This window comes from Aulostomus chinensis, chromosome 8 (genome assembly GCF_037954235.1).
Source record: "Aulostomus chinensis isolate RoL2024-O1b breed Wild chromosome 8, RoL_Achi_v1.0, whole genome shotgun sequence".
Taxonomy (NCBI): Eukaryota; Metazoa; Chordata; class Actinopteri; order Syngnathiformes; family Aulostomidae; genus Aulostomus; species Aulostomus chinensis.
The window spans coordinates 26,279,108-26,305,966 of NC_141327.1; the positions used below are offsets into that span (position 1 = coordinate 26,279,108).

General features: G+C 43.5%; 3 protein-coding genes across 6 annotated transcripts; all 3 read right to left on the reverse strand.

Annotated features, from left to right (window-relative positions):
• Positions 1 to 995: 995 nt before the first annotated feature.
• actb1 (actin, beta 1) lies at positions 996 to 4,839 on the reverse strand. The gene is made up of 7 exons (XM_086211998.1): positions 4,699 to 4,839; positions 3,481 to 3,617; positions 3,129 to 3,368; positions 2,420 to 2,666; positions 2,139 to 2,330; positions 1,807 to 1,988; positions 996 to 1,656 (listed from the first exon to the last, which is right to left on the reverse strand). Exons 2-7 carry the CDS (start codon positions 3,601 to 3,603, stop codon positions 1,513 to 1,515), a joined length of 1,128 nt encoding a protein of 375 aa, XP_086068124.1. The 5' UTR covers positions 3,604 to 3,617; positions 4,699 to 4,839; the 3' UTR covers positions 996 to 1,512.
• Positions 4,840 to 8,674: 3,835 nt separating this feature from the next.
• On the reverse strand, positions 8,675 to 19,396 carry vap (vascular associated protein). 4 transcript variants are annotated; one of them, XM_086211996.1, is made up of 11 exons: positions 19,093 to 19,396; positions 18,229 to 18,612; positions 16,286 to 17,569; positions 15,662 to 15,750; positions 14,853 to 14,911; positions 13,992 to 14,155; positions 12,799 to 12,964; positions 12,218 to 12,409; positions 10,493 to 10,714; positions 8,917 to 9,076; positions 8,675 to 8,835 (listed from the first exon to the last, which is right to left on the reverse strand). In XM_086211996.1, exons 1-11 carry the CDS (start codon positions 19,133 to 19,135, stop codon positions 8,761 to 8,763), a joined length of 2,838 nt encoding a protein of 945 aa, XP_086068122.1. In that variant the 5' UTR covers positions 19,136 to 19,396; the 3' UTR covers positions 8,675 to 8,760. The 4 variants fall into 4 exon arrangements, with proteins under 4 accessions (XP_086068122.1, XP_086068120.1, XP_086068121.1 ...); XM_086211994.1 differs by having other exon boundaries at positions 15,875 to 17,569; XM_086211995.1 differs by lacking the exon at positions 10,493 to 10,714 and having other exon boundaries at positions 15,875 to 17,569.
• A 1,204-nt stretch (positions 19,397 to 20,600) lies between these two features.
• On the reverse strand, positions 20,601 to 26,009 carry LOC147257820 (perforin-1-like). The gene is made up of 10 exons (XM_086210333.1): positions 26,006 to 26,009; positions 25,008 to 25,273; positions 24,844 to 24,923; positions 24,379 to 24,424; positions 23,674 to 23,801; positions 23,460 to 23,592; positions 23,287 to 23,367; positions 22,729 to 23,210; positions 22,517 to 22,610; positions 20,601 to 21,949 (listed from the first exon to the last, which is right to left on the reverse strand). Exons 1-10 carry the CDS (start codon positions 26,007 to 26,009, stop codon positions 21,737 to 21,739), a joined length of 1,527 nt encoding a protein of 508 aa, XP_086066459.1. The 3' UTR covers positions 20,601 to 21,736.
• Between the last annotated feature and the right edge of the window lie 850 nt (positions 26,010 to 26,859).

The following is a 26,859-nucleotide window of genomic DNA, read 5'->3' on the forward strand; positions in this document are numbered from 1 at the left end:
GAGAGAGCGAAAGAGAGAGAGAGAGAGGGAGAGAGAAGCAACTTTGCTCATGTAAGAACATGTTATTTTCCATCCATCCATTCATGCATTTTCTACCCCTTATTCCTGTTATGGGTCGCAATCCCAGCAGCCTTCAGATGAGAGGCAGGGTTCACCTGGCCGGGTCACCAGTCCATCACAGGGCCAACACATATAGACAGACAACCATTCACACTCACAGCCACGCCTACTGTTAATTTAGAGTCTGGATTAACCTCGTCCCCTCTCGATGTCTTTGGACTGTGGGAGGAAGCCGGAGTACCAGAGAGAACCCACGCAGGCACAGGGAGAACATGCAGACTCACACAGAAAGATCCCTCAAAAGATCCTGAACCCAGAACCTTCTTGCTGTGAGGCGACAGTGCTGACCACTGCACCACTGTGCTGCCCAACATGTTGTCTTGTCAAAATAAAACCATTCCTATGATGGTTCTATTCAATTTGTCTCAGGAATCCATGTTGAGTGACCATCATGCACATACCAGATCCATGGAACTGGTAACATGCTAATTAAAGGCAGCCCTCATGTCTGCTGTGAAAAGGAGTTTTATACCAATAATGAGATGGACACAATTGTCATGGCTAATTTTTTTTCACCAGTATTCAAAAAAGGGACAGCATTTTTGGTTGAGGGATGCTGGTCATGTGATCAGATTAACTACTTTCACAGAAGACAGATTGACATTAAACCTGAGTGCCACTCAGCAATGATGGCTGAAGCCCTTCATAACCAGGGAAAGTAGAATCCAGGCCTTTAACCTCATACAGAGGCATCCAGATGCAACCCAGCAAAGCCTTGTCACTGGAAGACACTGCCCCCTCCCAATCAGGGACATCTGAAAAGAAGTCTGTTGATAGAAAAAATAATTCCAGATCCTCATTCAAAGCTAGACTTGAAATAAAGGATTTAAGATGTCCACTAATAACCCAGGCTGAAAAAGACCAAGAAGTCAGAATGGAATCTCAGACATGTGCGCTTTATTGGGTTGTGGTGTACAACGGAGGCTAGAAGCCTCATGCACAATCCTTCATACAAGGTAGAAGCTTTGTCTTTTGCATATTGACAAAAACAAACTGGACCAAGTATTTTTTAAGGCTGAAAGTACAAAAACAAAACAAGTTTCAGATTACATAATTTACATATTAAGCAATACTACAGGTCTGTTGGGCAGTGGGCCCACCAGAGAATAAACCTTCATAGAGGCAAATAAGGTGGTGAACAAAGACATCTGGAATGACCTACACAAACACAACAATGGACATCATGTTCCTCACATTCACACCGCCTGGGACGCTCTGGACTTCCTTCAGAGTTTCTCCCCATCAGGGGGCATGGTGCCATAGAGATGAGGGAAATGGGAAGAGGTGTTGAAGGCTCAGCATACACCAGTGTGTTGGTGTAGGCATGTATGCGGAGCCAGTCGTTTGGGTTTGTAGCAGTGTGTGTTTGGGGGTGGGGACTGACAAGTCTGTTTAGAAGCACTTCCTATGGACGATGCTGGGGCCAGACTCATCGTACTCCTGCTTGCTGATCCACATCTGCTGGAAGGTGGACAGGGAGGCCAGGATGGAGCCGCCGATCCATACAGAGTACTTCCTCTCTGGGGGAGCAATGATCTGAAAAAAGAATTTAAGTTTTGTTAAAACCCCTTTTAGTGTTAGCCACAGCAGAAGTAGAGATGTAGAAGTGCATTAACCCTGTTAGTCCACAGGGTGGCAGTAGGTTAGAGCTCAAGGATACAGGTGAGGAATGCAGAAGGGTTTTACCTTAATCTTCATGGTGGTGGGGGCCAGGGCAGTAATTTCCTTCTGCATGCGGTCAGCAATGCCAGGGTACATGGTGGTACCTCCAGACAGCACAGTGTTGGCATACAGGTCCTTACGGATGTCAACATCACACTTCATGATGCTGTTGAAGGTAGTTTCATGGATGCCGCAAGACTCCATACCTGTGAGAAGGTTGTGGAGAAATGACATTGAGAAGAATTCTATACATTTTGACCAAACTGAAACAACTCAGCAGTCCAAAATAGCATTGTGTGCTTATGTAGAACAAAGTTGCTTCAAATATTGTGTACTTTTTCAGTGACTCAACTTACCAAGGAAAGAGGGCTGGAAGAGGGCCTCGGGGCAACGGAACCTCTCATTTCCAATTGTGATGACTTGTCCGTCAGGCAGCTCGTAGCTCTTCTCCAGGGAGGAAGAGGAGGCAGCAGTTCCCATCTCTTGCTCAAAGTCCAGTGCAACATAACACAGCTTCTCCTTAATGTCACGCACGATCTCACGCTCGGCTGTCAGATAAGAAATTTTAAAGTTAAATTTGATCATGCAGAGCATCGGATATTAAGCCAATGTCAAGTATGTGTACACGTGTGCGCACCTGTGGTGGTGAAGCTGTAACCCCTTTCAGTCAGGATCTTCATGAGGTAGTCTGTGAGGTCCCTTCCAGCCAGATCCAACCTGAGGATGGCATGGGGCAGGGCATAGCCTTCGTAGATGGGCACTGTGTGGGTAACACCATCACCAGAGTCCATGACAATACCGGTGGTACGACCAGAGGCGTACAGGGACAGCACAGCCTGGATGGCCACGTACATGGCGGGGGTGTTGAAGGTCTCAAACATGATCTGGAGGGGAAAGAGAGAGCAGAGAGATGAGTCATCGATGTTCTAAAATGAGTCAGGATTGTGTAGATTAGTGTCATCAGAGCAAAGAGAACACAGGTTGGGTTTAAGTACACACACACGTCAATAACAGCCTGTACATTGGTCATGTTGATTTATAAGAGCGAGTGCATCTACCAACTCTACTAACAAACTGTTACACTTCATGCAGTAACCAGTGACGTTAGATCATCAACTGTAACTAACTAAATTAGCAATGACCATGCTGCAGCTACTCATTCCTGATGCTACAGAGAAATATAAACCTGAAGCACCCGCAGAGATGAGAGATGAGCTCAGAAGAGAGGAAACCTGGAGGGTGAAGGAGCAGGAGGAAATTTGAGCAGAAGATCAGCGACAGTTTCCCCATTTCAGGGACCTGAAGGTGAACTGAGAGGAAATGTCACGTCATCAGCCCTTGTTTACCTGGGTCATCTTTTCCCTGTTAGCCTTGGGGTTGAGGGGGGCTTCTGTGAGCAGGACCGGGTGCTCCTCGGGGGCAACCCTCAGCTCATTGTAGAAGGTGTGATGCCAGATCTTCTCCATGTCGTCCCAGTTGGTAACAATACCGTGCTCGATGGGGTACTTCAGGGTCAGGATACCCCTTTTACTCTGAGCCTCATCACCAACATAGCTGTCTTTCTGGCCCATACCAACCATCACACCCTAGAAGGCAAAAGGATACAAATTAAAAAAAAACAACAACAACTACATAATATTTAAATGTATAACCACCACGGTGTAAATTTAGTCAGGCTAGTTGTAATTCGGAAACTACCTGATGTCTGGGACGCCCAACAATGGAGGGGAACACAGCACGTGGAGCATCATCTCCTGCAAAGCCAGCTTTGCACATACCGGATCCATTGTCAACAACGAGGGCGGCGATTTCGTCTTCCATTTTTTTTTAGTTTTCTGTGGAGACAATCAAGAAGGGAAGAGAAAGCTTTAAAAAACACACACACACACACAGCTGATGCCCTGTGACCGTTGTGTGTATGTGGGACATCTGGCCAACATCAACTTGGTTGCAGAGGATTGTCATGATGTAAAGCAGACGCTGGATGTCGCAGTGGCGCAAGTACCAGTCCAAATCCAGAGCTGAGGGAACAAAGGCAGTTTTCTCCCTCGGTCTGGCCATAGCCATATAAGGCAAAAGTGAGAGCAGCGTAGAGACGCCGGCACCCCGGCCGGTGTCGTTACAACTCAATGACACCGACAACCGGCCACTCCCTTCCCCATCATCATCATCATCATCATCATCGAGGATTTAAAGCGTACTTGGGAAATTTAAAAAAAAAAACCCGTTGTGAAGTAATAAGCAGTAACGGCAAATGTTCTTCCACCTGCTGTCCATCATTAGGATCGCGATCTGTAATCTCTCTCATATATATATAGATATAAATATATAGATATAGATAGATAGAAGGACACCCTCTGACTCAACTGATTTGCGTTAAGTAAAAGTGAAATTACAAGCGTCTACCTGTGGATTTTTTAGTTGAGTCGTTTTCAATCCGTCTTATCTCGTCTGCATTAGCTGGAGCAGATGCACTCAATTAAAAGGAGAAGGTCAAGCTTTTTGTAGTCCCCCCCTCCCTCCCTCCCTCCCTCCAACGCGCGGTCTGGTTCGGTTTCAGCTGCGACAGCAACACCCCGGAGGAGCGACCGTGTCATTTCACGCCATCCGTTAAACGTGACAAGTGACGGGATGTCGACACGTATCTCTTTACCGGCAGCATGACCTCTGAAGGTGATGACAAGCCTATCCATTACCAGAGCAACAACAACAACAACAACGGGAAATATTCTCTTTGAAAAAAAAAAAAAAAGAAGGTAGCCGTGATTAACGGCAAGTGGTGTGAAAACCTACCGTTACAGATTCAACCGCCGGGTTTCCAAATAAGATATTTTTCGGAAATATAGATGTAAATACACGACAAAAGTGTGTGAAATACGAGTGAAAAGAAACAGCGGCTCCCGGTAGTTCTCTTACCTGTGCGAGGGAAGGCTTAAAGTCTTAGCGAAGTGACTGAGGGCGATACTCCGTCCGGCGTTTAATGTCTGACTGCAATGGAGGGCCAATGAATTGCCTGATTTTAATAGCGCTCGTGCTGCAGCCCCAATCCATAAAAGGAGAACTTTCCGCACGGCGGCTTCTGATTGGTTCTGCCGCATCCACTGGGTGTGGCCCATGCAGATAACTGTTCTGCACTCTGTGAGGACTGGGGCGGAGGGGCACACAACATGAAAACTAATTTGTATACTATCAAAATATCTCCGGTAGTGATAGCTTTTTTATGTTTAAATAACCATATTGGTGATGAACATCTGTTGCTGCGTAGCACGCAGTTACTGTAGTGTTAAATTACGTGCTTTATTGCGATTTAAATGTCAAAACAATGAGATTACATTTGATGTAATCCAGTCTTCTGTATTCTAGCTTTTATCCCTGATATCTTCAACCCTGGTTGTCCTGGTTACATGAACCACATTTTATTCAAGACACTTGTGCCTTCCGTCTTCATGCAACGAGGTGAATATGTAGTCTAGACAAGCGAATCCACAATTCATCACTTTACAGTGATATCTTACTATGTGTGGTTTGTTCAAGCACAAGGCCAGGGGTGGTTGTAATCTCAGGGTCAGTGACAGTGCTGTTAACACATCGACTGCCCCGGCATACTGGTGTCACACACACACACACACACACACACACACACACACACACACACACACGCGTAGATGGAAGTAATGCATGTGGTCACTGAGGTATGTTTATAGCAAAGTCTCGGGAAGCTGTAAATCTCTGAGCTCTCATCACTCGCCTGCTAATGTGTAGATGTGTGCAGCGGTCAGATCAACCTTGCCGGCCTCAGTGAGAGATGTTGTATTAGACAGGTGTTTGTTTTCTGGAACATACCTTTGTTAAGTGTCAACATGACACATCGAGGCAGGTGATACATTTATTATGAAATGGCGTAACTCATTTTGAGTCATACACTCATGCACACCTATGTGACGCTAACCTGAAATACTTGTCTTACAGTGATATGTAGTTTTATACTACAAGAGATGGCCATCTTCCTGCACAGCTCATTTTGTGAATTGCCAAAGTGGGTGGGTCAGGTTGCTGTTGCAACTCAATAAGGGCACCGGACAATGCTCATAAACTTGCACAAGGAATTCTCACAGGCCCTATGTGTTCCTAATAAGGATATATGGGAGCCAGCTCACCCAAAGCAACAGGAAGTTGGTTTCACAAAACTTCACTTCTGTAAATGCACGCAGGAAGTGACCACACACCCCGAACACACACTTACACCTCTTATAGGTCATCACCATGGAGCAGCAGAGATTGGCTTTTCAGACAGGCATTATCCTGCACTAGACACTGAACACACACACACACACACACACACACACACACACACACACACACAAACCAAGTATAGCACCAGTACAGGGCAACCATCCCTTTAAGAGTTCCTTTGGATGACATCCATATAAGGAGATATTGAAGCAAGTCACATGGGGGGGAAGAATGCGCTGCTCAGGTCATGTGACCAGTCTGAGGAAATGAATGAATCTAGCTTTTTAAGGGTGTGTGTGTGTGTGTGTGTGTGTTGTTTTAAATTTGTCACTTTTCACCTTGATGTCCCTGTTGAGTACACACACACGTCCATAAAGGAAGACAACACTTTGCCTTTTTTCAACTTTGAACCTCTTACGCAGACATTTCTCAATGCTTCTTATGCACACTCATGCAATTCCTTCAAAGCTTGGTGGTGCGTGTGAGTCATGCATGCATTGCAACACACACACACACACACACACACACACACACACACTCCCTCCCTGCATTGCTCACTCACAGAGTCAGAGAAACTCACAGGCTTGGCTCTTGGCTCTGATTAAGACCGTATATGGAAGAAGCTAGCAGGTAGCTTCTGTCAAATTCTCACTCATCCCTCTGAGTCTCTCTCTTCGCTCTCTTTAATGATTATCCAGTATTATTTCTCTCCTCCAAATCAATCACATTAGTCATATTCCCATGATAGGGACAATTATCGAAGTGCAATATAAGGTTGGATAAAATTCGCCCGTTTCACTCTCTGCCAGTCTGTCCCTGGTCATTTATGGCATCGCATTCCAGATGAGTTTTAACCACCGCATGGAGAGGTGTGGCTTGTGTGTGCTTGAGGAATATAGAACAAGAAATGCTCTGACTCCTGTTTCAAAAAATAATCCGTCACAGTTCGACATCGGATGCTGTAATACGCTGTGTGTACTTTATTTTGATTTAGGATTGTTAAGTGTCGCACCATGGACTGCTGGTGGGGGTCATTTCATCATGAGGGTTTTCTTAGATGTGAATGATATTCCAGTTTTCTCTTGCCCATACGTCTATACATCTTTGACAATTTGATATCATGAACCATCTCAGGTCATCAGGTTCCGAATTAAACACGGCAAGGAATACATTTAATTTATATGCCGACGAGTTTGAACGACTGGAAGATAAAACAATTTGAGGACGGCCTAAGAATTTTTTTTTGAGCAGTTTTATAACAGGGTCTCCATTATTGAGGACCACTCGATTAATTTCAGGAAAGTACAATCACACGACACACACTGGACCTCATTAATAAAATGTTCTGATGCAAAACTTGTTCTTACATACTACAGGAGAGCAGTGAGGCCTTGCTCCCTGTCTGTGACAATAAAGCGATGATATAACATGTCTGTATAACTATTTAAGAAATGTAAAAGCAAATGATTGAATAAGAACATTTAATTGGCAAGGCCCCGTGGATGAAGGGCTTTTGCTGTCCCTGGAGGTCTGGTGATTCAAGGCCGGCATCCGCTTTGCCTGTGTGGTAATCTAGCCTTGGCTGGATGGTATCTGTTTTGGAATAAACTCATCCTACAAGTGACTGGGTTCTTTTAGTCTTTCAGGGGTTTTGTGTCATTTAATCTTTTACAAAGTCAGAAACTGTAAAAAAAAAATAAAAAATAAAAAAACATTCATTGAGGATAATATTATCCTAGGGTATCGCACCTTTACAGTCCACATGAAATCAAAAAACAGGTCTCGTGCATATTTCTTGCCTCCCACCTACACACCAGTATATGTAGCCCTTTACTGTTGTTTTTGATGGATATTCTCACTGGTATTTTCTTTTTTTTTTAATCCATTGTAAACAATATTGATTACAAAGTAGCTCACCTGGTATTATGCTCAAGAAGAAATAAAATGTCCTAAGTTAATTTCCATGAACTCATTAAAAGTCTTGAGGCAGTCACACACATAATTAAAGGCAACTTAAGCTTGTTTTCTACCTTGATTGCCGCATAAACCCAACCCTCACTAAGCAGCTTAGGCCATCATTATTCGCTATTAGCTACAGTACACGTCAATAAATACTCACTACAAAGTACCTTTCTAGTCACCGCTTTTTACATTTTTAAATATGTGGAATGAAAAAGCACTCTGCTGGCCATTTTATGAAGGCTATAAAGTAAATATGAAGCTACAGACAGCAAACAGTTAGCTTAGCATAATGGCTGTATGGGGGGGCAGCTAACCTGCCTTTGTCCAGAGGTGATAAAATATACTGACCCGTCAATCTGTGGTGCTTTTTGAGTGAAACATTATTGGCCTATGTATGCCTCCACTGGCTGCCTGGCAACCCACTTTGACAAGGAACAGGGAGTCTGAGCACATCCAAGAAATAACTGAGCGCATAAACTTGTGTAACACACAGAAAAGAAAAAAAATTAGCTAGCGGATGAATTTAGTTGCTTGTGGGAAGTGAGTTGACTCCCTGTTGCTATACAGAATAAACGCTGGCTCAATGCAACCCTGGATAGCATTACTGGCATTACCTATAGATACAAACAGAAATCTAAATCTAATATATTACAATTCAACAAAAATATATATCTTTATAAGAAATAAATATAAACACATGCATACTAATTATTTTATGATTGATTTATTTATAAAACAAGAACATTTGATAGCAAATACCAGTGTCAGAACAGATAAGATTCTTCAAGCAGTCCAGCTCTTCCCCAGGTCGACCAGCTCCATGCCTTCACAGTAGGATCGAGGCCTTGACACCCTAACCTGGATTAACAGAGCGACAACTCATTAGCACTTAAATAACTCACATGCATGTACGCATGTGTTAAGGAGCTAAATAGTCACCATGGGAGTTCGGTGCGAGGCTAGCTGCTGCAGAAGTGGGAATGGAGTCCAGTGGATGGGTTCTACAGGCCAGCTACAGACTGAAAGGTCACTGACCTTACCGGAGTCCAGCACACCGTCCCCCATACTCATCTCGCTCCCCCTCCAACCGTACTGAGAGCTGCACACAATACAAAGATGCAGCAGATTAGCTGGGGTTTGCACAGGTCTTTGTAAGTGCCGGGGTGAAAATATTTACGAATATGTTCAAGCGAGAACTTGTGTACGGTACGGTGGGCCGGGTGGAGGTAATTTAGGAACTGAAGCGCAAAAAAGGAGACAAGACGAATGCTCAAGGCCACACCTTGAAGTTTGTTTGCTGTGGGCTGGAAGAAGTTTGTTTTAATGACAATTTCAAACACACTTTAGCAAGATTTCCACAAATAAAACCCCTACTCTCTCTGTACATTTGTTCTGAAAACAAATGCTTTGGATCACTTGCTTGGTTAAAGAAGATATTTTCTATGAGAGATACCATTTTTATTTAATATCCTTAATTTAATAACTAGAATTAGTTTTTAAAAGAGATGTTTTTAATCATCAAAAATTTATGTATTGGCTTTTAATTAAGTATATGTATTTTTAAAATTTGTACATTTATGGATACTTTTTTTGTTTGTTTTGTATTTTAGCAGAAAACATTGAATTGTTTTTCATGTATGGAATACTGTACAAAATTTTGTTGTTGCTGTTTTTATCTAAACTTATGTAAGTGCTTGTCTTCTGTTTTTTTTTTAATCATTTACATATTTTCATATTGGATTGTTTTACTCCCTTTTCTTAATTCCTCTTTATGATGCGTTTTATTTTGCTTTTAAACTCTATAAAGTACATAACATTGCTATGACGCATGGAATGAGTTTTAGCAACATTTGATTATCTTTACTGCAATGCTTTGCTACAATAATAATAATAATACTTGTATTCATAACATGATATATTAATTATTAATTATTATTATTATTATCATTATTATTGACTATATTTATTCATACAGCGCTTTAAAAGAAACCAAGAGGGTCTTTGCAAGGCAACATAAACAACAACAATCATAAAACTGAAATGATGATGCATTTCCCTTCAACATCTTTAAAGTAACAAATTATGTTGGTAGATTTTGAAAAGAATACTTTTGTGCTATCTTACAAAAGAATCCTGATTCCAGTACACTGAATTTAGTTGAGCCTTATTTCCTTAATGTAGGAAAACTAACTTGAGCACAGGGCCTCAGTACTTTCTGGAGCGTCTCCGGCGTTGGTTTGTGACATTACTGATGTTGCCTGCAACTGCGCCCTCGTAAAGACATCCCTCCCCTGCATGATCAGTGAGCAGCTCTGATACTGTCAGGCATATTAACAGTCAGGGGTGCCATAAAGGGGGAATATCTAGATGATTCTATGGGTCAATAACTGACAGAGGCTCAACAAACGCAATACAACAGAATATTAAATGGCATATTGTCACGAGGCCCAAAATCTGAAGCCCCCTGTTAACGCTTCATGTTTGATATTGCATGTGTGTGTGAGTCTGTGTCTACCTGTGGGGATAGATTGTATTGATGTGTGTTCCGTGACTGGGGCAGGTGGAAGCCAGTGACAATGTGTCGTCATGGTAACAGCAGGGGCGGTCGAGTGCCCGCAGGTGTAGTAACTCATCGGAGCGTGTAAAAGCGGGATTATCCAGTGAGTCTGCTGATCCTGCCAATGAACGCAACCAGAACCGACCTGACAGCTCATCAAAATGGTTGAACCTGCGATAGCTGCACACACAACAATGCATTATGTGAGGCTGAATTGTACCTGCTTCACTTTTATCTGGGCATGAATGCACATAAAAGGTTTTTCAACTGTATATACTTTAAAAAAATTGTACATCAGTGAAATTCTTGCTGGAGCCCAGCTTTCTCGTGTCAACAACTGGAAGTGGTAGGCGAGCTGCAACAAATGACTTGAGAACAGCAAATGATGCTCTCCTGTTGGCAAAAGTAAAGCTCTGACGTTACGGGTCCAACCTCTGTGACCCTCACACCCATCTGTTTGGTATAAGCTACCACTCCAACTGTTCTGGTAGGAGAATATCTACCTCAAAGCTGTCTCTTTTACACCGTTTCCCATGTCAAGACATTTCAAGAATCACAGAAGGATGGAAAAGGTTGTGCATATCTGTCTCCCTTCCAATGTAGAGGGAATCTGAGTGTGTTGGCTGCATGCGTACCACTCAAAGACTACAAAGACAGCCGCTTGATGACATTACAGCGCTGCAGCTCAGTTAATGACATCGTGATCTTCTCCTGGTATATACATCAAGTGCATTATCACCCATGAATGGCATTTTAGGAACTTCTCTGCATTTTCCACTTGCGTCTACAGCACAACTATGGCTAGGCTGACACCTAGTGGCAAAAACTGTAGGTGCAGTTTTCCCTTCTCTGGTCTTACTTCAGCTTTATGCGCTGTTACAATAAATGACTCATCTAAATAGTTAAAGTGAAGGCTTTTATTACATTTTTACTATTTATATAAAAGTTGCAGGCATCTATTAAAAAAAATCTGGGTTTATATAAACATATTTTTTTAAAGTCCAATTTTGAGCAGTTTTGGTTTGATGTTCATGACAGAATTCTGTATTTGAAACTGGCAGTTGGAAAAACATGAATGGCTCATAGAACTTGGGGATGATTAGGATGCAGCCACACACACACACACACACACACACACTATGACGGCAAGTTGTGTGTGTGTGTGTGTAAGCTGGTGTTTCCAGGAGACTGTCAAACAGCCACACGGTTCTGTTGAGGTTATTTTTTTTCAAATCGATATTTAAAATCAAGAGCGAGGAGGGAAGTTGCCACATCGAGATATTTAACGGAGTTGATTTTGTCACGTCTTTATTTCCAGTCAGTTACACTCGATGTTTAAGGCGAAGTAATTTGGAAGGTCTTGATGTTTTTTTGTAACCCGACAAGAAAATCTTTAGAGACGCACTGCAATTATGGCGAAACCTTTTAGAACAAAAGCTGCATTCTTTCAAGGCTCTAAGAATGCTTTTTCAGAACTATTCAATACATACAAGAACTACTTTTGAAACCGTGTTTTTAGTGGTTTGTTAGCAACTCTGAGCCTGAACTGACTCACACATGGAAACACAGTCTGGCTCTCCGGTGAACTTTCCTCATTATTTTCACAAAATTTTATCAGCTAATATTGCATTGGAGGTTGTGTGTGCGCTGTGACTGTCCATGCACACGACAGTGAGTGATTACCTGCTCCGTGTTTGATCTACTTTGGCCTGGATCAGCATGGCTCGGTAGCGCCTCACTGCCACAAGGGCCAGGACGGCAATGACTGTCACTATGATGAGTAAGATGGCGAGACATGTGCCTACAAGCCGTGCTCGCGTCATCCTGACATCACATCTCTGACCCATGAACCAATAGTCCTCGCCTACAAGGCAGCTAATACAGAAAAACACACACAATGGACAGACATTTATTGGAGGCATACAAGGGTGCAGTGAAGTCATCATCAACCTCTTCCAACTTTAGATCAGCTATGATGTCAACGTTAGTCCTCAGGCTGGACAAAGTTTTGTTGCTTAATCCGACATAACTTGAGAGCTAAGCCATGTCAGACTTGAGGTAGGTGGTCAAATCCAAACTCCATTCAAAAAAACAAGCATTTCAAAACTTGCTTGCATGCTTGACACTTAAAAGAAGTGAGAAATCCTGAAGTCAAACATTCCACGGATCATCATCAGGATTTTGCTACATCGGCAGTATTTTGATCTGGTTATTGCAATTAAATGAGAACAGAATCTACGATGCGCGTGTCTCTGGGTCCTTACCGGCAAACTGGCAGTTGGCCTGGGTGTTGTGTACAGATGCCATGGTGGTGACAGTGGTCAAAGTGGCAAACAGAGGAACAGCTGTAGTTTGCAGTACCAGGCTGCGACACGCATTTATAGCCAGCTGGACATTGTAGCAGCCAGTCACACACATCACCCTGCAGGCCTTGGATGGGAGACGAGTTTAAGAAGAAAACCCAACGACAAAACAATATTGTGTTTTTTTGTGTCCTTGAGTATCATCACTGGTTTATCCTGGTTTGAATCCTGACTGTGTTGAAGGGTCTTTGAGCAACACACTGAACCCCTAACAATGCTTGGATTCCTTCATCATCAGGGTTTTATCATGTTATTAAGGGACTTTGCAAAGCAGCCTCTGCCAACAGCGTTAGTGGGTGTTGTATAAGTGTTTGAGTGGCAGTTACACTAAAAAATAAAAATAAAAGATAAAAATCACTGTATGAATGCAGTATCATTTTAACAGTTCTAGAATAGTAGAATTAAGAGCATCAAGTCTTGCAAACCCCAATCAATTCTTCGGTCTCAATCAGTCATTCTCCTTTTCAAGGAGTTTGTTGGCAGGAAAATACAGATTATTGTATTCACGCCCAATTTCAGTGTTTGCTTGTCATGTCAGCTGAGCAAATAACTGAAAACCCTGTGCATGATGGGGCAAGTGCTCCAGAAAATTAAGTCGACACATTAAAATGCAGTCTATTTAGTGAAATTTGAACACAAACTGTCCAGATTTTTAAAAAAGAAATGTAGTGTCCCTTCAGCGAAACAGCAGGCAAACGACTGATGCAGCTGACTTTCTTTCATTTACGATGACTTGATTCCACAATAGCTAACAAGCCATACCGGAGTAAGACAGGCATGTTAATGGGATTACTTATATATTGGATTGTGAACCAAACTCAGTTATGGTGTTGACAGGGATCTGTCTGGAACAGGGTCAATTGAGTAACCAGGTTAAGTGTGACCACTGACCCTGGCAGTTCAAGTATTTATGGGGCATTTCCTTTGCCTTCGCTGGAAAGTTAAGTGGAGAGAAGGATGGAAAACATCATGCAGCAAATGTCCTTGGTTGGATTAGCCTTAAACCTCTAGATTTAAGCTGGCCCCTTTAAACCCCAGTCCAACTGTTAGGGCTGTTCGGGATGTAGGAATTCACCACCAAGAGCCAGACTCACCTCCTAGCGTGACGTTGATGATCCTGGACGATCTGAAACTCCTCCCCTCACGGACAGCTTGAGCTAGCCCTGATTGCTCCAGCAATGACGTGGGTCCTGCAGCGCTGAGCCACTGCAGCGCCCCGCTGGTTCTGAACTCCACCAGACTCTGCACGGCATGGCCACTGGAACAAAAAACAGAACAGTCGATTCACCTTCTGTGCCTCTCGTCTTTAACCACTGTAACAGAGCTCCGCCAGCAATTTACAAAAAAAAAGAAAGAAAGAAAGAAAGAAAAAGACAAAAAAAAGGTCATCGTTGTAAAATCCAAGATTTTAAACTGGTTCTCAAGTTGTAGCATTATCCTGCACCTGAGGAGGATGGTCACATGCTTCAAAAATACTGATATGAACCACGTCAGACATTTTCCCACTATTTCATATTTCCGTTATAAAAAATGACCCAAAAGACTGTTTTTGCATATCGTCACCTTCTTAAAACCGAGTCATTTTTTGCCAACATCAACTTCTTATGATGTTTTGTCTCCAGTTTTTTGTGTTTTCTGAAAAACTAGAAACGTTACTTAGGCGATTATTTTAAGGAGGCAAAGATATGCAGGGACATGTCATTGAGTTCATAGAAATACAGTTACAAGAAATATTTTTCATGATCTAACAGAGGGAAGATCATTTGATCAGGATAATGGGAGTTTTCAGAGTACTCCTTCAGAGCAGACCTCTGCATTTTGAACACTGCTGGGTATTTACTGTGTGGGAAATCTGATTCTTAGTTGTGTGACTCATACCCGTCGGTAGAAGATAAGAGGCGGAACCTGGATCAAACTGTATACCTTCGCCCCCCCATCTCTCTACACCTCCTCACCTGCTCCACACTCCCAGCAGCCTGCTGAACCCAGAGGCTCTCAGTAGGTAGGGCTCCACCTGAAATAAGCAGGAGTGACAGCACCTTATATATTATAGCCTTAGGCTACTGAAGAATTAGAAAGCACCCCAGAGTGTATATTTCTGCCAGTGCAAACGTTTGGCCCCTGGCCCCGTGCTTGGGCCCCCATGTACATCACTGTGTGTGGCTGTTCTGTAGACAGTCGAATGTGCATTAAGAAACAGACTAAAATACATGCACTGTGCTGTAAACATCACTTCCTGGACACTCACACAAACTACATAAAATGTTACTGTAGCCACCAGGTGGCACTATGACTGTGGCCTGATGTCTTCAGCGACTCTCGTCAATCAAGTCTGACAATGTGGAGTCCAGTTACACTTTCGGCCTCCACATAGCAAAAGTTGAATGATTGTTACACTGTTCAATGAAGACTCACAGTCACCACAGTAACCCTTCATCGAGGTCTTAAGGTGCTTTTGACTATATTTGAGATGGATCTGGTCGAACCACTAGGAGGAGGACATCAAAGTGTAGAAAAATCCATGTCATTTCCTGTTGCCGCTAAGTTGTTCTTCGATGAGTCTGAATTCTAACTGATGGAGTTCTTCCTTGTTCCCCAGTACGTCTGTTCTAACAGTTTGGTGAAAAACAGTCTCAAGGTGTATGTGCAATCTTGCTGCCACCAAACATATGACCTCCTTCGTAGTGGTTGCAATATGAGTTAGTGCATGTATACAAAGCTGGGGAGAGTGTGTGTGTGTGTGTGTGTGTATGGAATCTCTCACCCAGGCAGTTGTATCCTCCTCCAGGCCTGAAGGTGAAGCAGATCTGGTCTCCTCCACAATGATCTGCAGCAACAACTCAATTGACTTCACTGGAGAGAACAAGCAGTTCATGTTACTACAACGCCCCCCCACACATACACACACACAACCTGAACAGTTTCCTTCCTCACACACACACACACACACACACACACACACACACACACACAACACCTCTGATGACTGCAGGCTGGTCTGGCACAATGTAGAACTTGGGTTTAGTTGTGGTGCTCCAAGAAGGTTTCTGGGTGTCATGGCTCACATGTGGGTCAGTCTGGGACGACGGTGTAGCTGCTGTGGGAGAATGAGTCCGGTTGCTGTGAGACCAGTGCCAAAACTCATCTTCCTCTGCAGCTCCATGTGCATGGTCTGTGCTCGTGGTTGTGAACGAGGGCAGATCAGCATGTGTGGTGGTGATGTAACTGTGGTCATGTGTAGCGGGGACAATGGTAGAAGACGGCAAAGGCAGCGTAGGTGTGGTTTGATGGTCAGAGAAGTCTGTGTGTGCAGAGGTCGAAGGAGTGACAGTACTAGGAGACATAGTCTGAAGTGTGTTCTCAAGGGTAGACGCGTGTAAGGACGTACTGGCCAGCGGTGGGAGGGACCAGTGCGTGGGCAGGTTTTCCGGTAAAAGTGCGTGGGTGGGATGTGTTGTTTCAGTCCCCTCCTGGTGCTCTGTGTCAGTTGAGCTCAGGAATACATCCCCCGGTGTCAGCGGTGCTGTGGGTGTCAAAGGGGATCCCGTGAAACTTGAAATCGAGTCAGGCGAGGAGGTGACAGTGATTGCAGTCAAATGTACATTTCTTTGTGTCTCTTCTTCAGTTGCCTGCCTGAATGGGGTGAAAGTGTAAACAGATGGTGAGTGCGTGAAGTCCTCTGAGTTCCTCTGTGTGGAACCTGAATCCAGGTCAGACTTGTCCGTTTGGAGCTTTGTTGTTGTTATTTCAAACGTTCTAGTTCGACTGGTAACATCTGAAGCAGCGGAAACAAACGAGTCTATTTCACTCACGTTAGAATGAAAAGAAGTCGCCGCAGTAGCGGCAGCGTCTGTGACGTGGGTGGGGGATGGATGAGTCCTGCTGGAGCTCTGTGAGGATGATGATGATGCTGATGGCGTGGGTTTGGTATCAGTGTGAGCACTGCTCGAGTCATCCAGCCGAGGTCCACTCACAGATTGTAAAGGGTCACGGGTGACAGCATCAGAGATAAGAGTGTCTGTGCTTCGCTGGCTCCTCCAGGAATCAGGGGGCTTCTCTACTGGTCCCTGACTAACAGCCTCACCATGTGGGGTGAGGAGGCTCTCATGGGTTGTTGGGGAGGAGGAGTGAGGAGGGACACTGGAGCTGGACAGAGTGGTGTGAGCTGGAGGTTGGACCACGTGGGTGGATCTGTGATGGGCAGTAGATCTGAATACGCTGGAGCTTGGCGTGTAGGACCTCCAGATTTTGGGAAGCTTGTAATTTATTTCTGTGTTTTGTGTGTAAAAGGTTGTGTGTGTGCCGATTGTGGGCTGTGTGTGAAAGTATGGGTGTGTTCTCTCTTTGACAGATGTGGAACTATCAGTCAAGTGAACACGTCCAGATGTATCCGCTCCATTGTTTGGTGCTTCCTCAGGAAGAGGGAGAGTTTCCCTATCGGTTCTCCCAGCAACGGTGAGTCCCAGCAGGGGTGAGGTGGGCTGCAGCAGACCAGGACCAGACACCGACTGAGACTTCAGACCTTGATGGAGACGAGCTGTGCTCCCTTGTGTCCCTCTTGTCACCTCTTGCCCGACAGAAGCAGCTCTTGTAAAGCTGGTTCCTGTCTGAGAAACGAGGTCGGAATGTGGGCTGGTGCGGTCCTCCAAGGAATTCCTCTCACCTTCCTGAACTGGATGACCAGGAACAAACAAAGCAATGGACAGAGTGAGAAGGAGAGTGGAAACCACAACAACATAGGATCTCTCCCTCTGTCACATCACAGTGAACATGATGGCAACTTTCCTACTGGCTGAGCTCATTTGCCTGTTTCCATAGTTTCATGCCACCAAAGTAACCATAACATTCTTCTTGTGTAAACAATCATTAATGTTGGCCATTTTGACATTCCTTAGCAGGGTAAACACCTGAGTAAGTCCAGTGAGCAAGCAAACACAACAGCAGAACCCCGGCACACCTAAGTGGAGCAGGCCCATAGTTAAAAGACAAAAGGAGGTTATGTTTACAGTGCTTTTTGTTAGTTTGGTAGCATGAGTATGCAAAAGGTATGAGGGTGATTTGCACCAAGAGGAGTGAAGCACAGGCCGAGCACGAACGCATTCTCCTTTTAATGGAGTGAAGTGGCTGGTTTTCTGCGTTGGGTTTGGCTATAGTTGCCTCGGCGCTGCTTTACATTCATTAGGATAACAAGAGAGCGAGAGAAATCCCTCTCAACAAGTCTGGTCCAAATGTTATTAGAGCTATTAGATCAAACTCCCATGATCAGGGTGCAAGTTTAGCCAAGTAGGTCATCCTGACTCAATAACTGCTAGCTAGGCAACCGTTTCTCACCATAATAGGAGAGCTGAATGGCATTTGAAGAGTGTCCGGCTCCTTTCCAGGTGAGGTCGGCTTTGCCCTCATCACAACCAGAGAGCTGGGTGATCTGCCCCCTCTCCAGGACCTGATCCTCTTCATTCCTGACACATCGCACTGATACGCTCGCACCACCTTCCAATCGCACTAACTTTAAGTGCAGCGTCTGACCCAGCGGAATATCGATCCACCAGGTACAAGATCCACCGAGCGGCCTTTGGTGGGTTTGGTGGCTCACGGGTTTCAGTCTGTTGGTGTCAGGAAAAACTCCTGGAGCGGTGAGACTAATGTGGCCAGCAGGTTCATGGACCAAGCTGATATTTCCGCCGCATCGGGGGTGTGATGAGGCCAGTATTTTATCTGAGGAATGAAAAAAGGAGGCTTGTAAGACCAGGTACAGCCACCCAGTTCAATAATTTAGAAGGATTCTACTGGTTAACAGACTTTACAAGTTCAGCACAGGATTTGGGGGCAACTCACTCTGAAAAATAAAAGTGCTCATTTCTTTTATTAGAGGGAGAGAAAAAAAACAACATTTGCAGAAATTAGGGGGAGTGTTTTGTTCAAATGGTTTACAAGATATTTTCCTTCTTCTTTCACATCCCTTGTAGTCATGTGATGGCCCTCAGGAATCCTCCCTCCAGGCACATTCACAGGAAACATAAGTGAAACTATGAAATGTTCAAAAGCACCACGACAGCATCTTACAGGTAGCCTTTATGAGACCTAACAATGCAGCTTAGTCCAGTATGAGGTGATGGAAAATTACTACAAATAAAATCATTTTTGTGTTTTTTTCAATGAAAACAGAGCCTTGGCTGAGGATGAGTATGACCTTACCTGTTGTGATAATAGAAAGCAACAGACAGGCGTGGAACTGCATCTCCAGTCCTCAGACATTTCAGTGGCGAAGCCCGTATTGATCCAAAATCCATACAGATTCACAGTCTCTCTGTCTCCGTGGGGATGGAAACCAGCACACTGCGTTTAAGGGCAACTGGTCAGGAGTTTTCCTGCGGACAGCCCCAACAACCACAGGCGTCACAAACTTTCCTCCTCCATCATTTCCTTCGAACGGAAACCGCCTCGCTGCTGTCAGGGATACTTAAATTAGACACACGTGCGTCCGTGTTGTGTCCGTGTGTCCTGTAATAATGGGGTGTGTGTGTGTGTGGGGGGGGGGGGGGGGGGGGCTTTATGCACGCCCCCGGGCTCTTCCGTTACGACCAACGGACTTTTCCAATGATCAGAAGGCGCAACCCAGCGGTCACTGCAGGAGTTGGCTTTTACACGCAACTAAAAAAGCTGCACAGGAAACTTTCACCGCAGGAGGACTGCGGCAGTTCATTCAAGTGACACTTCAACCAAAAGTTATATTTTTTCCTTTCAAGTACAAAAAAAAGACGTCTTAAACTCTTTTTTTTTTTATCCCCCTCCTGCATCACTTCTTCTAACTCCAGACTGCAGAAAGAGCCGGCCACATATATTCATGTTGAAGCTGAGGAGACCATCCCCATCAGCTACTACTATGACTGATTTCTTTCTCTCTTTTTTTGCATAGAGGGGGGAAAAAACTATTTCAGGACCGCAAGATAGAACTTATTCCCTTAATGTAATTGATTTGTGGCCAAAAAACTAAATAAATAAATAAATAACGAAATAGTGGAGGCACATCACATCTTGTGGCCGCAAATGTATTAAACTATGTGGTTCTTTGGTTATATACATTTTGGGGTAAAATTAAATCGATGCATAAACAAATACATAAATAGATAGTTGTTTTTTTCACAATGATTTCTGTTTTATTTATTTCCCTTCTGATCAATTTATTCTTTTACCTCACCATTTATTCCTTTCCCTCTCATTTTACTTCCATCTTTATTTATTCCTGTAGAGAATGGCTGAAGGTCTAAGGTCTGTAGTTCACAGTCGCTGAAGATATTTTACCATCTTGTTGAACACCATTAAAATACGTCAGCAAATCATTCTTAATTTCCAAGCTTTTTTGTTGTTGTTGTTGAATGTTTCTTAAAAAAGAGGCTTGCAGTTGCAAGTTGTGCTGTTGCATCACTCCAGTTGCTAAATGTTTCACTCAGCCTCACTTTCACCAGCTTTGTGTGTTTGTTGTTGGGAGCTGTCGGTGGTTTGGTGTGGTTCGTTGCCAACAGCTGCCTGCTGTCCCATAAATGCGGCAGCAGAGAGCGTGAACTTTATCAGCAGTGGTCCTCCTTGGAACATGGCCTTAAGAGTATTGAGTGCAAGTTATGTTGGGAGGTAATTACAAGGTCGGGACTTGGTTTGTGTGGTTTGTGTTCAAAAAGAGAGGTTGTTGTCCGTATTGTTTTGATTTATTTATTTTTATTTTTGCATTTAATTGTGTGATCAAGTGTGATTTCCATGCATTCTTACTGATGCTACTGATTGGTTGGCTACCATCTTGCTAACAGCTCTTAGCTGACATGACCACTGCATTCACAGAGCATTTGAGTTTTTCTCATCATACAGAGGGAAACCGTACAGATTAACAAACATTAATATGTTTAAACCCTTTTTATGAATTTATTAAGTAGGAATAACCATGATTACTGGAGCTTTAAAAACACTGTTTTTGGACCGTCTCAATAAACATGAAAACTCCCATTAACATCCGTCAAAAGTAAAGACAAAGGATTTTTGAAATTACAACACAACAATTCCCCAAACATAAAGAGCTGCCGGTATGGTAAAGGGAAAAGCTGTCATCCAAATGTGACCCCACTCACAAAAATGATCATACAGGAAAGGTTTCACTCCCTTACATCAGGACCAAACACGTCATCACATCGTCATACATCAACAAATACATATATTTCAAATTCCTTCATAGATCATCAAGTATTAACTGCTTAATTTGTGCCAAGCACAATTTTCAAAGTGGCCCGAGTGTGTGCTTTTCTGAACATCCTTCATAAGTTGTTCATCCCAAGTGGTTCCCTTGTAAGTGCCTCCAAACCAACAGTTTAGGAATTCCAGATTCCATCATTAGCACTGAAAAAGACATGACCTAGGGTTCTAACATTTTAGATCCAAAAAGAGCACATCATAAATCACATCAGATTTAGAGAAAAATGTCATATAAAAACAATTTAAAGCTCATTTAATTGTTTTTTCTCTTGCGCTAATATTTCTCCACTGATTTTGGATCGCCAACATTAACAGATGTCGATATTGTCTACACAAAAACACGCTTATATGATATTTTGTAGACACCGAAAAAACACAGTATAGTTTAGTTTTGCTCATCAGTCCATTATCTACTGATACCAATGACATTCTGATCTGGGATCAGCCATGTGTTTGGTCTGTTTGGTAAGTGATACCTTTCCTGTGTCCCTTATCCACTGCTGATTAACATATGAATTAAAATGAATCAAACATTTTATGTTCTTTTTTTAAAAATGTCTTTCCGTGGTAAATTTAATGTTTCTGCCTCAAACTGGGGAGTTTAGTGGGCTTTGGGCCGGTACCGGTCACATCTGTCTCCAGTGAGGTGGGGGTCACATGTTAGAGTGTACTTGACCTTGACACCCCCTTTTGAAACTGGGCAGGTGAACGTGTGGGTGCCCCCATGGAGGTGGATATTGCATTTTGCCAGTTTGATTGGACCTCTGCTGTCCTCATCAAAGACCATGATCTTCAGAGGATGATGTGTGTCCACCTGCATTAAAAAAAAAAAAAGGAGAAGAAGAAGAAGAGTCAATTTTGGAAAAACTGCCGAGATTTGATCCACTGTACCAAACAATTTTGTTGGTTGCCTTTTTAAAATGCAGTACTTTTCCTTTTTTTTGGACTGATATTCCAAAAAAAATTTTGTTACACTTTTTTTTGTTGTTGCAGATTCCATACCCCTTCAAATGATTCATATATTTATATCCCACCTTTTACAATATTTTAGGGGGAATGTGCTACACTGGCTTTGTTCAAAAGTGGCAAAATCTGTCTAAAATGTTCTCATAATCTCTCATTTATGAATTAACAGGTCATTTTTTTGTCTAATCAGCTTTTTTATTGCCTATCTGTTTTATTGCTGCGTATTTATTCGACAGAGATGAGAAAGATATCAACGATCTCATTGACGTCTCACCCATAAATCACATCATATTTCCCATAACGGTTCCTGTAAAAATACCTTGAGGCCTCACTTGTTTTGATGGGATTAACGTGACCTCCTTTTTATTGAGTCATTTGCTTTGAGCTGATCTGTGTAGGTTAGTTTCTTACTGACCTTGCCAAGATCGAATATTGCATTCCAGTAAGGGTTGTTTGACTTGACGATGTCGGTCTTCAGGTCGATGGAACCAAACCACAGCTGAACAAACCTGTGATTTGGGGGGAAAAACAAACAAACAAACAAACAAACAATTGTACGGTTAACTGTGTTGGAAACATCTTATTTATTGTGCCTTCTCTCTGAACCCTGATTTGCTCTCTACATACGCGTCAGTTGGGCCCCAAAAATCTCCCATCAGATCCCAGGCATTTATGATAGTCACTGTCAGATTTCCCATCCAGGCCTCTTTAGGACAGCAGTTGGTGTCTATGTTGGGGTCACTGGTTGGGCAGACCGGTGTGTTGGTGCTCTGGATGGAGTTGACTGTTATATACCGCTGTATGGCAGTCTTCAGCGCTGCCCTTTGTATCCAATGTGACACCAGTTCATACAGTGGTCTTAGGGAATACTTCACCACACCAGGGTGGTCCTTGATGGTTCCCAGCCAGTTTTGGTAGGCATTTTGGCCAAGAGAGAATTCACCATCCCAGCCGGTACCTCCTACCACCTCTTTGAGCTGCTGGTAGAGGCCAGAGCTGAACATGGTGACGGTGTCCAGGTTCTGAAGGGTGTTGTTGCAGTCCGGTGGGACATGAGGAAGTACCTTCCCCAGGCCAACACTGACTTCTTTTGTTAAGCAGTGGTGCACCTAGAAGACCAGAAGCGTTTTTAGATTTGTGGGAGTGTATGTGTACAGCCTTCAATAGAATGAGTACTACACACACCTGGTCTGAGGTGAGACCGTTCAGACTGGCCAGGCAGGTACGAGTAGCTGTGATTTGGCTATATTGCCCCCCAAGATGAACCTGAAATCACATACAACAGAATGTTGTTGACTCAACAGTGCTGAGAGAAAAAAATGTAAGGTGAATCACACAAAAGTGGAGTTTGTTCTCACCTTGTGGATATAATGTGTGCCGTAGGTATTTATGAACTCTCTGAACGGTGCAGCAGAACCCTTGTAGTGGAGGAGTGCCTCCAGATCCTTTTTGAAATCAGGACTGAGTGGTGGTTTTTTGTCCAGTCGGTACCTAAACACAAAAACTCAGCAGGGTAACATAACTTGAAAGAAATCAGACATTCTATGAGATGGATGGAGCCTTCATCCTTACCTGTAATGCTCACAGCTGGCCCAGTGTCTGCTGTAGCTGCGGCGGTCATTTCTGTTCGTCTTTGTAGCAAATTTTGACGTCATGGGACCTGCCCCCTCCACCTCCACCCTACCAATCATCTCTTCACCCTAAGTGTGCATACCACATACACGTAAATGCCACAAGCAGGGATTGAACTGTTCATTACCTAGCTAGCTATACAACAACGTGTCTGTCCTGGACAGAAAAAAAAAGTTTACTCTGACACTTGGGGAAAACCCCAACCCTAGTGACCAGCTTTTAGAAGAAGAAAGTCATCGTTATCACTGTAGAGATGTAAACATCCTCTTCAGAGGCTACTCTCTGTTTCTGATGTGGGCCAGAACCAGCAAGTGCTACGTCTTCTTTGGCTGTTTTATAGAGTCATCTTACTCCCTAACATTGTGTGGCCTTCATGCAAATGGCTCAGCTGCCATTGTTGTTGTTGTTCTTGAAAACGTGACGCTTTTGCTTCTGGAATAGACTGAGCGCCAGATGGACCTCTATCAGTCGGGAAACTCTGAAACCCTTCTTAGACCTCATTCAGAGTTTTGGGTTTGGAAAAGTACAAGTGGTGTTTCGTCATTTCAAGGTACAACTGCAGGCTCTCAGAACATTTTGGAGATGTTGACCAGGATAAAACAGTGCATTCACTTCTCTCAACAAAAATGATCAAATGCTGCCCACCTTCAAGTCATTGCTGTCGTGCGTGATGTAAGAGTTAAGCAGGGAGCTGTGGATGTAACAACACACAGTAGTCACCAAGTGCTGAGCTGCGAGGTTTCCACAAAGCCTGCAGAACTAATTTTAACAAATACAATAAATAGTTTAAAGCAATCCGTTTAAGTGACACTAAATTATATTAAAGGTATTTGTTATATTCTTGCTTAAAGTTGCATAAGAACCTGCTTATAAACTAAACAAGAAATATAAACAAAGAATGTGGAGCTGCATTTAAGTACTCAGGTTGTTTCTTTGCCTTGCAAATAAAGAAGTTGGGTGCCTGATGTCACTGAGAGCTCTGGTGCAACTACAGAATTAACTACTGAATCGTATTCAAGCATTTTTGACTCATTGTAATAATTGCAGTAGTAATAAAAACGCTGACAGTAGAATCATTCAGAATGATTTTTACATTGCTGTGTAGCCTACCTGACTGATGGGTGTTCACTGTTGAACAATTTGACATGGGGTCTCCTGACTGAGCGCCAGTTTGCTGCAGAGACTGGTGTCTAAACACAAAAGAGACAACAGCTGTTTGGTAAAACCTTACTTGCTGCTGAATGTGCGTGTATTTTTCCTCCGGTTTAAATTACTTTCTGCAGCAAGTTTCCTTGGAGAGGATTGTTGTGGAGAGTGCAGGTGCCCTCTGGCGTCAGGAAGGTTTCGACGTCAACCACGGTCCCTTTTCTCTGCAGGGTGAGCACATCGAAGCCCCCTCCCACTAGATTGTGGCCCGGCACAAAGGGAGCAGACTCACATTGGCTTTGGGTCCAGGGTTGAGAGATACCAGGGGAATGGTATAACAAGAATATCAGGAGACTGAGGTGGAGAGGGGGTGCTCTTGAAAAGGTGATCATAGCTGGAGACAGAACGACAGAGAGAAGGAAATCGGATTTAGCACATGAGAGCAGATGTGACTGCAAAGCCAGTTTGGAGCAGATTTGTGAGCCCACAAAAAGGCTGGCAGAGTCTAAAACATTTCGGTCTAATATTAAAAGCTTGAACATAAGAATTGAAAAAAGTTGAAATCAATTCAAGTAAGGTACATTTCTTTAGCTTCTTTAAATGAAGATGATGCAGCTTTTTCATCATCAAGAAACGTAATTACCTGTCCCAGCCTCAGGTGTGTTGCTCAACTGCGTCTCTGGTGCTTCTCGAGGAGAAAGAAGATCCCAGCCGAGGTGTGGTGATGCTGGCACATAAGCAGGCCTTTTTATTCCGTGGGTCAGATTATTTTTAGAATTAATTGTGCAGGAATCTCATAAACAATCAGCTCTTCCTGGACTCTTATGAGAAAACTGAACAGTGATTAAACAAGTTCAACTTCTTTAATTAGAGGGAAGAGTTCTTCATCTGTCTGTGTGTGTGTCTGTGTGTGTGTCTGTGTGTGCGCGTGCACGCAAGCAGATCAACATTGAGGAGTGTCTTAGTATATGAAAGGTAGAAAAGCACTATTTAAACAGAGTCAGTTTTACCACTAAAGGATACCATGCTGGGTGGCACAGTGGTGCAGTGGTCAGCACTGTCGCCTCACAGCAAGAAGGGTCTGGGTTCGAGGCCCGATCAATGGTTATGACACATGATGACCTACCCATTACAGCGCCACTCCTATCTTTCAAAAACAGTGCACCGCTTGTACCTTTAAAGGTTCGCCCTCGGCATCAGTGCTTTTCGGCATGTTTCACTAAGTGTGCAGTTTATCTTGAGCACACAGGTGGTTTGTTTTTGCATCCTGAGTCATAGTCCCTGATTAACTTCATTCATTTCTGCCCACTCATTGTTTGGACATCGGGTCAATTATGTGGCATCTGTTACTGTATCTTATATTTCTGGAAAGCTTGTTCCTTTTGTTTTGCTCTCTGTGTTTTCCAAAAAACTTGAAAAAAATGGCAGAGGCGATTATTTTAAGAAGGTGATGCCTATTGCCTATGTTTTCACAGTGTGTTGAGTTCTCAGAGCCAACGTGGGATTAACGTTGAATATTTGTGAAGCAATGATCTTCTGAGGGTGGCACGGGATCTTTCTGTGTGGAGTCCCCATGTTCTCCCTGTTCCTGTGTGGGTTCTCTCTGGTACTCCAGCATCTTCCCACAGTCCAAAGACATCAAGAGGGGACGAGGCTGATTGATACTCTAAACTGACTGTAGGTGTGAATGTGAGTGTGAATGGTTGTCTGTCTCTATGTGTTGGCCCTGTGATGGACTGGTGACCTGTCCAGGGTGAACCCCACCTCTTGCCCAAAGGCTGCTGGGATAGACTCCAGCCCCCCTGTGACCCTTAACAGGGTGAACGGTAGAAAATGGTCCATTTTCTATTGTTTCTAAGCAGCTCATTCAACAATGAATAGAATTTAAGTGGTTAATACCTTTAACCATCCATTTTCTACCGCCGTGTCACCAGTCCATCGCAGGGCCAACACACATCAACAGACAACGACTCGCTCTCA

Coding starts and splice junctions, on each gene's coding strand:
- vap (XM_086211994.1), bottom strand. CDS start 19,135: ATGCAGTTCCACGCCTGTCTGTTGCTTTCTATTATCACAACAG. Junction 15,751..15,874: donor CCAGCCTGCAGTCATCAGAG/GTGTTGTGTGTG, acceptor TGTTCTCTCCAG/TGAAGTCAATTGAGTTGTTG. Junction 10,715..12,217: donor GTAGATCAAACACGGAGCAG/GTAATCACTCAC, acceptor TTGTGTGTGCAG/CTATCGCAGGTTCAACCATT.
- actb1 (XM_086211998.1), bottom strand. CDS start 3,603: ATGGAAGACGAAATCGCCGCCCTCGTTGTTGACAATGGATCCGGTATG. Junction 2,667..3,128: donor ACAGGGAAAAGATGACCCAG/GTAAACAAGGGC, acceptor TTTCCCCTCCAG/ATCATGTTTGAGACCTTCAA. Junction 1,657..1,806: donor CCACCACCATGAAGATTAAG/GTAAAACCCTTC, acceptor TTCTTTTTTCAG/ATCATTGCTCCCCCAGAGAG.
- LOC147257820 (XM_086210333.1), bottom strand. Junction 23,368..23,459: donor GCACACATTATATCCACAAG/GTGAGAACAAAC, acceptor ATGTGATTTCAG/GTTCATCTTGGGGGGCAATA. Junction 23,211..23,286: donor ACGGTCTCACCTCAGACCAG/GTGTGTGTAGTA, acceptor CTGGTCTTCTAG/GTGCACCACTGCTTAACAAA.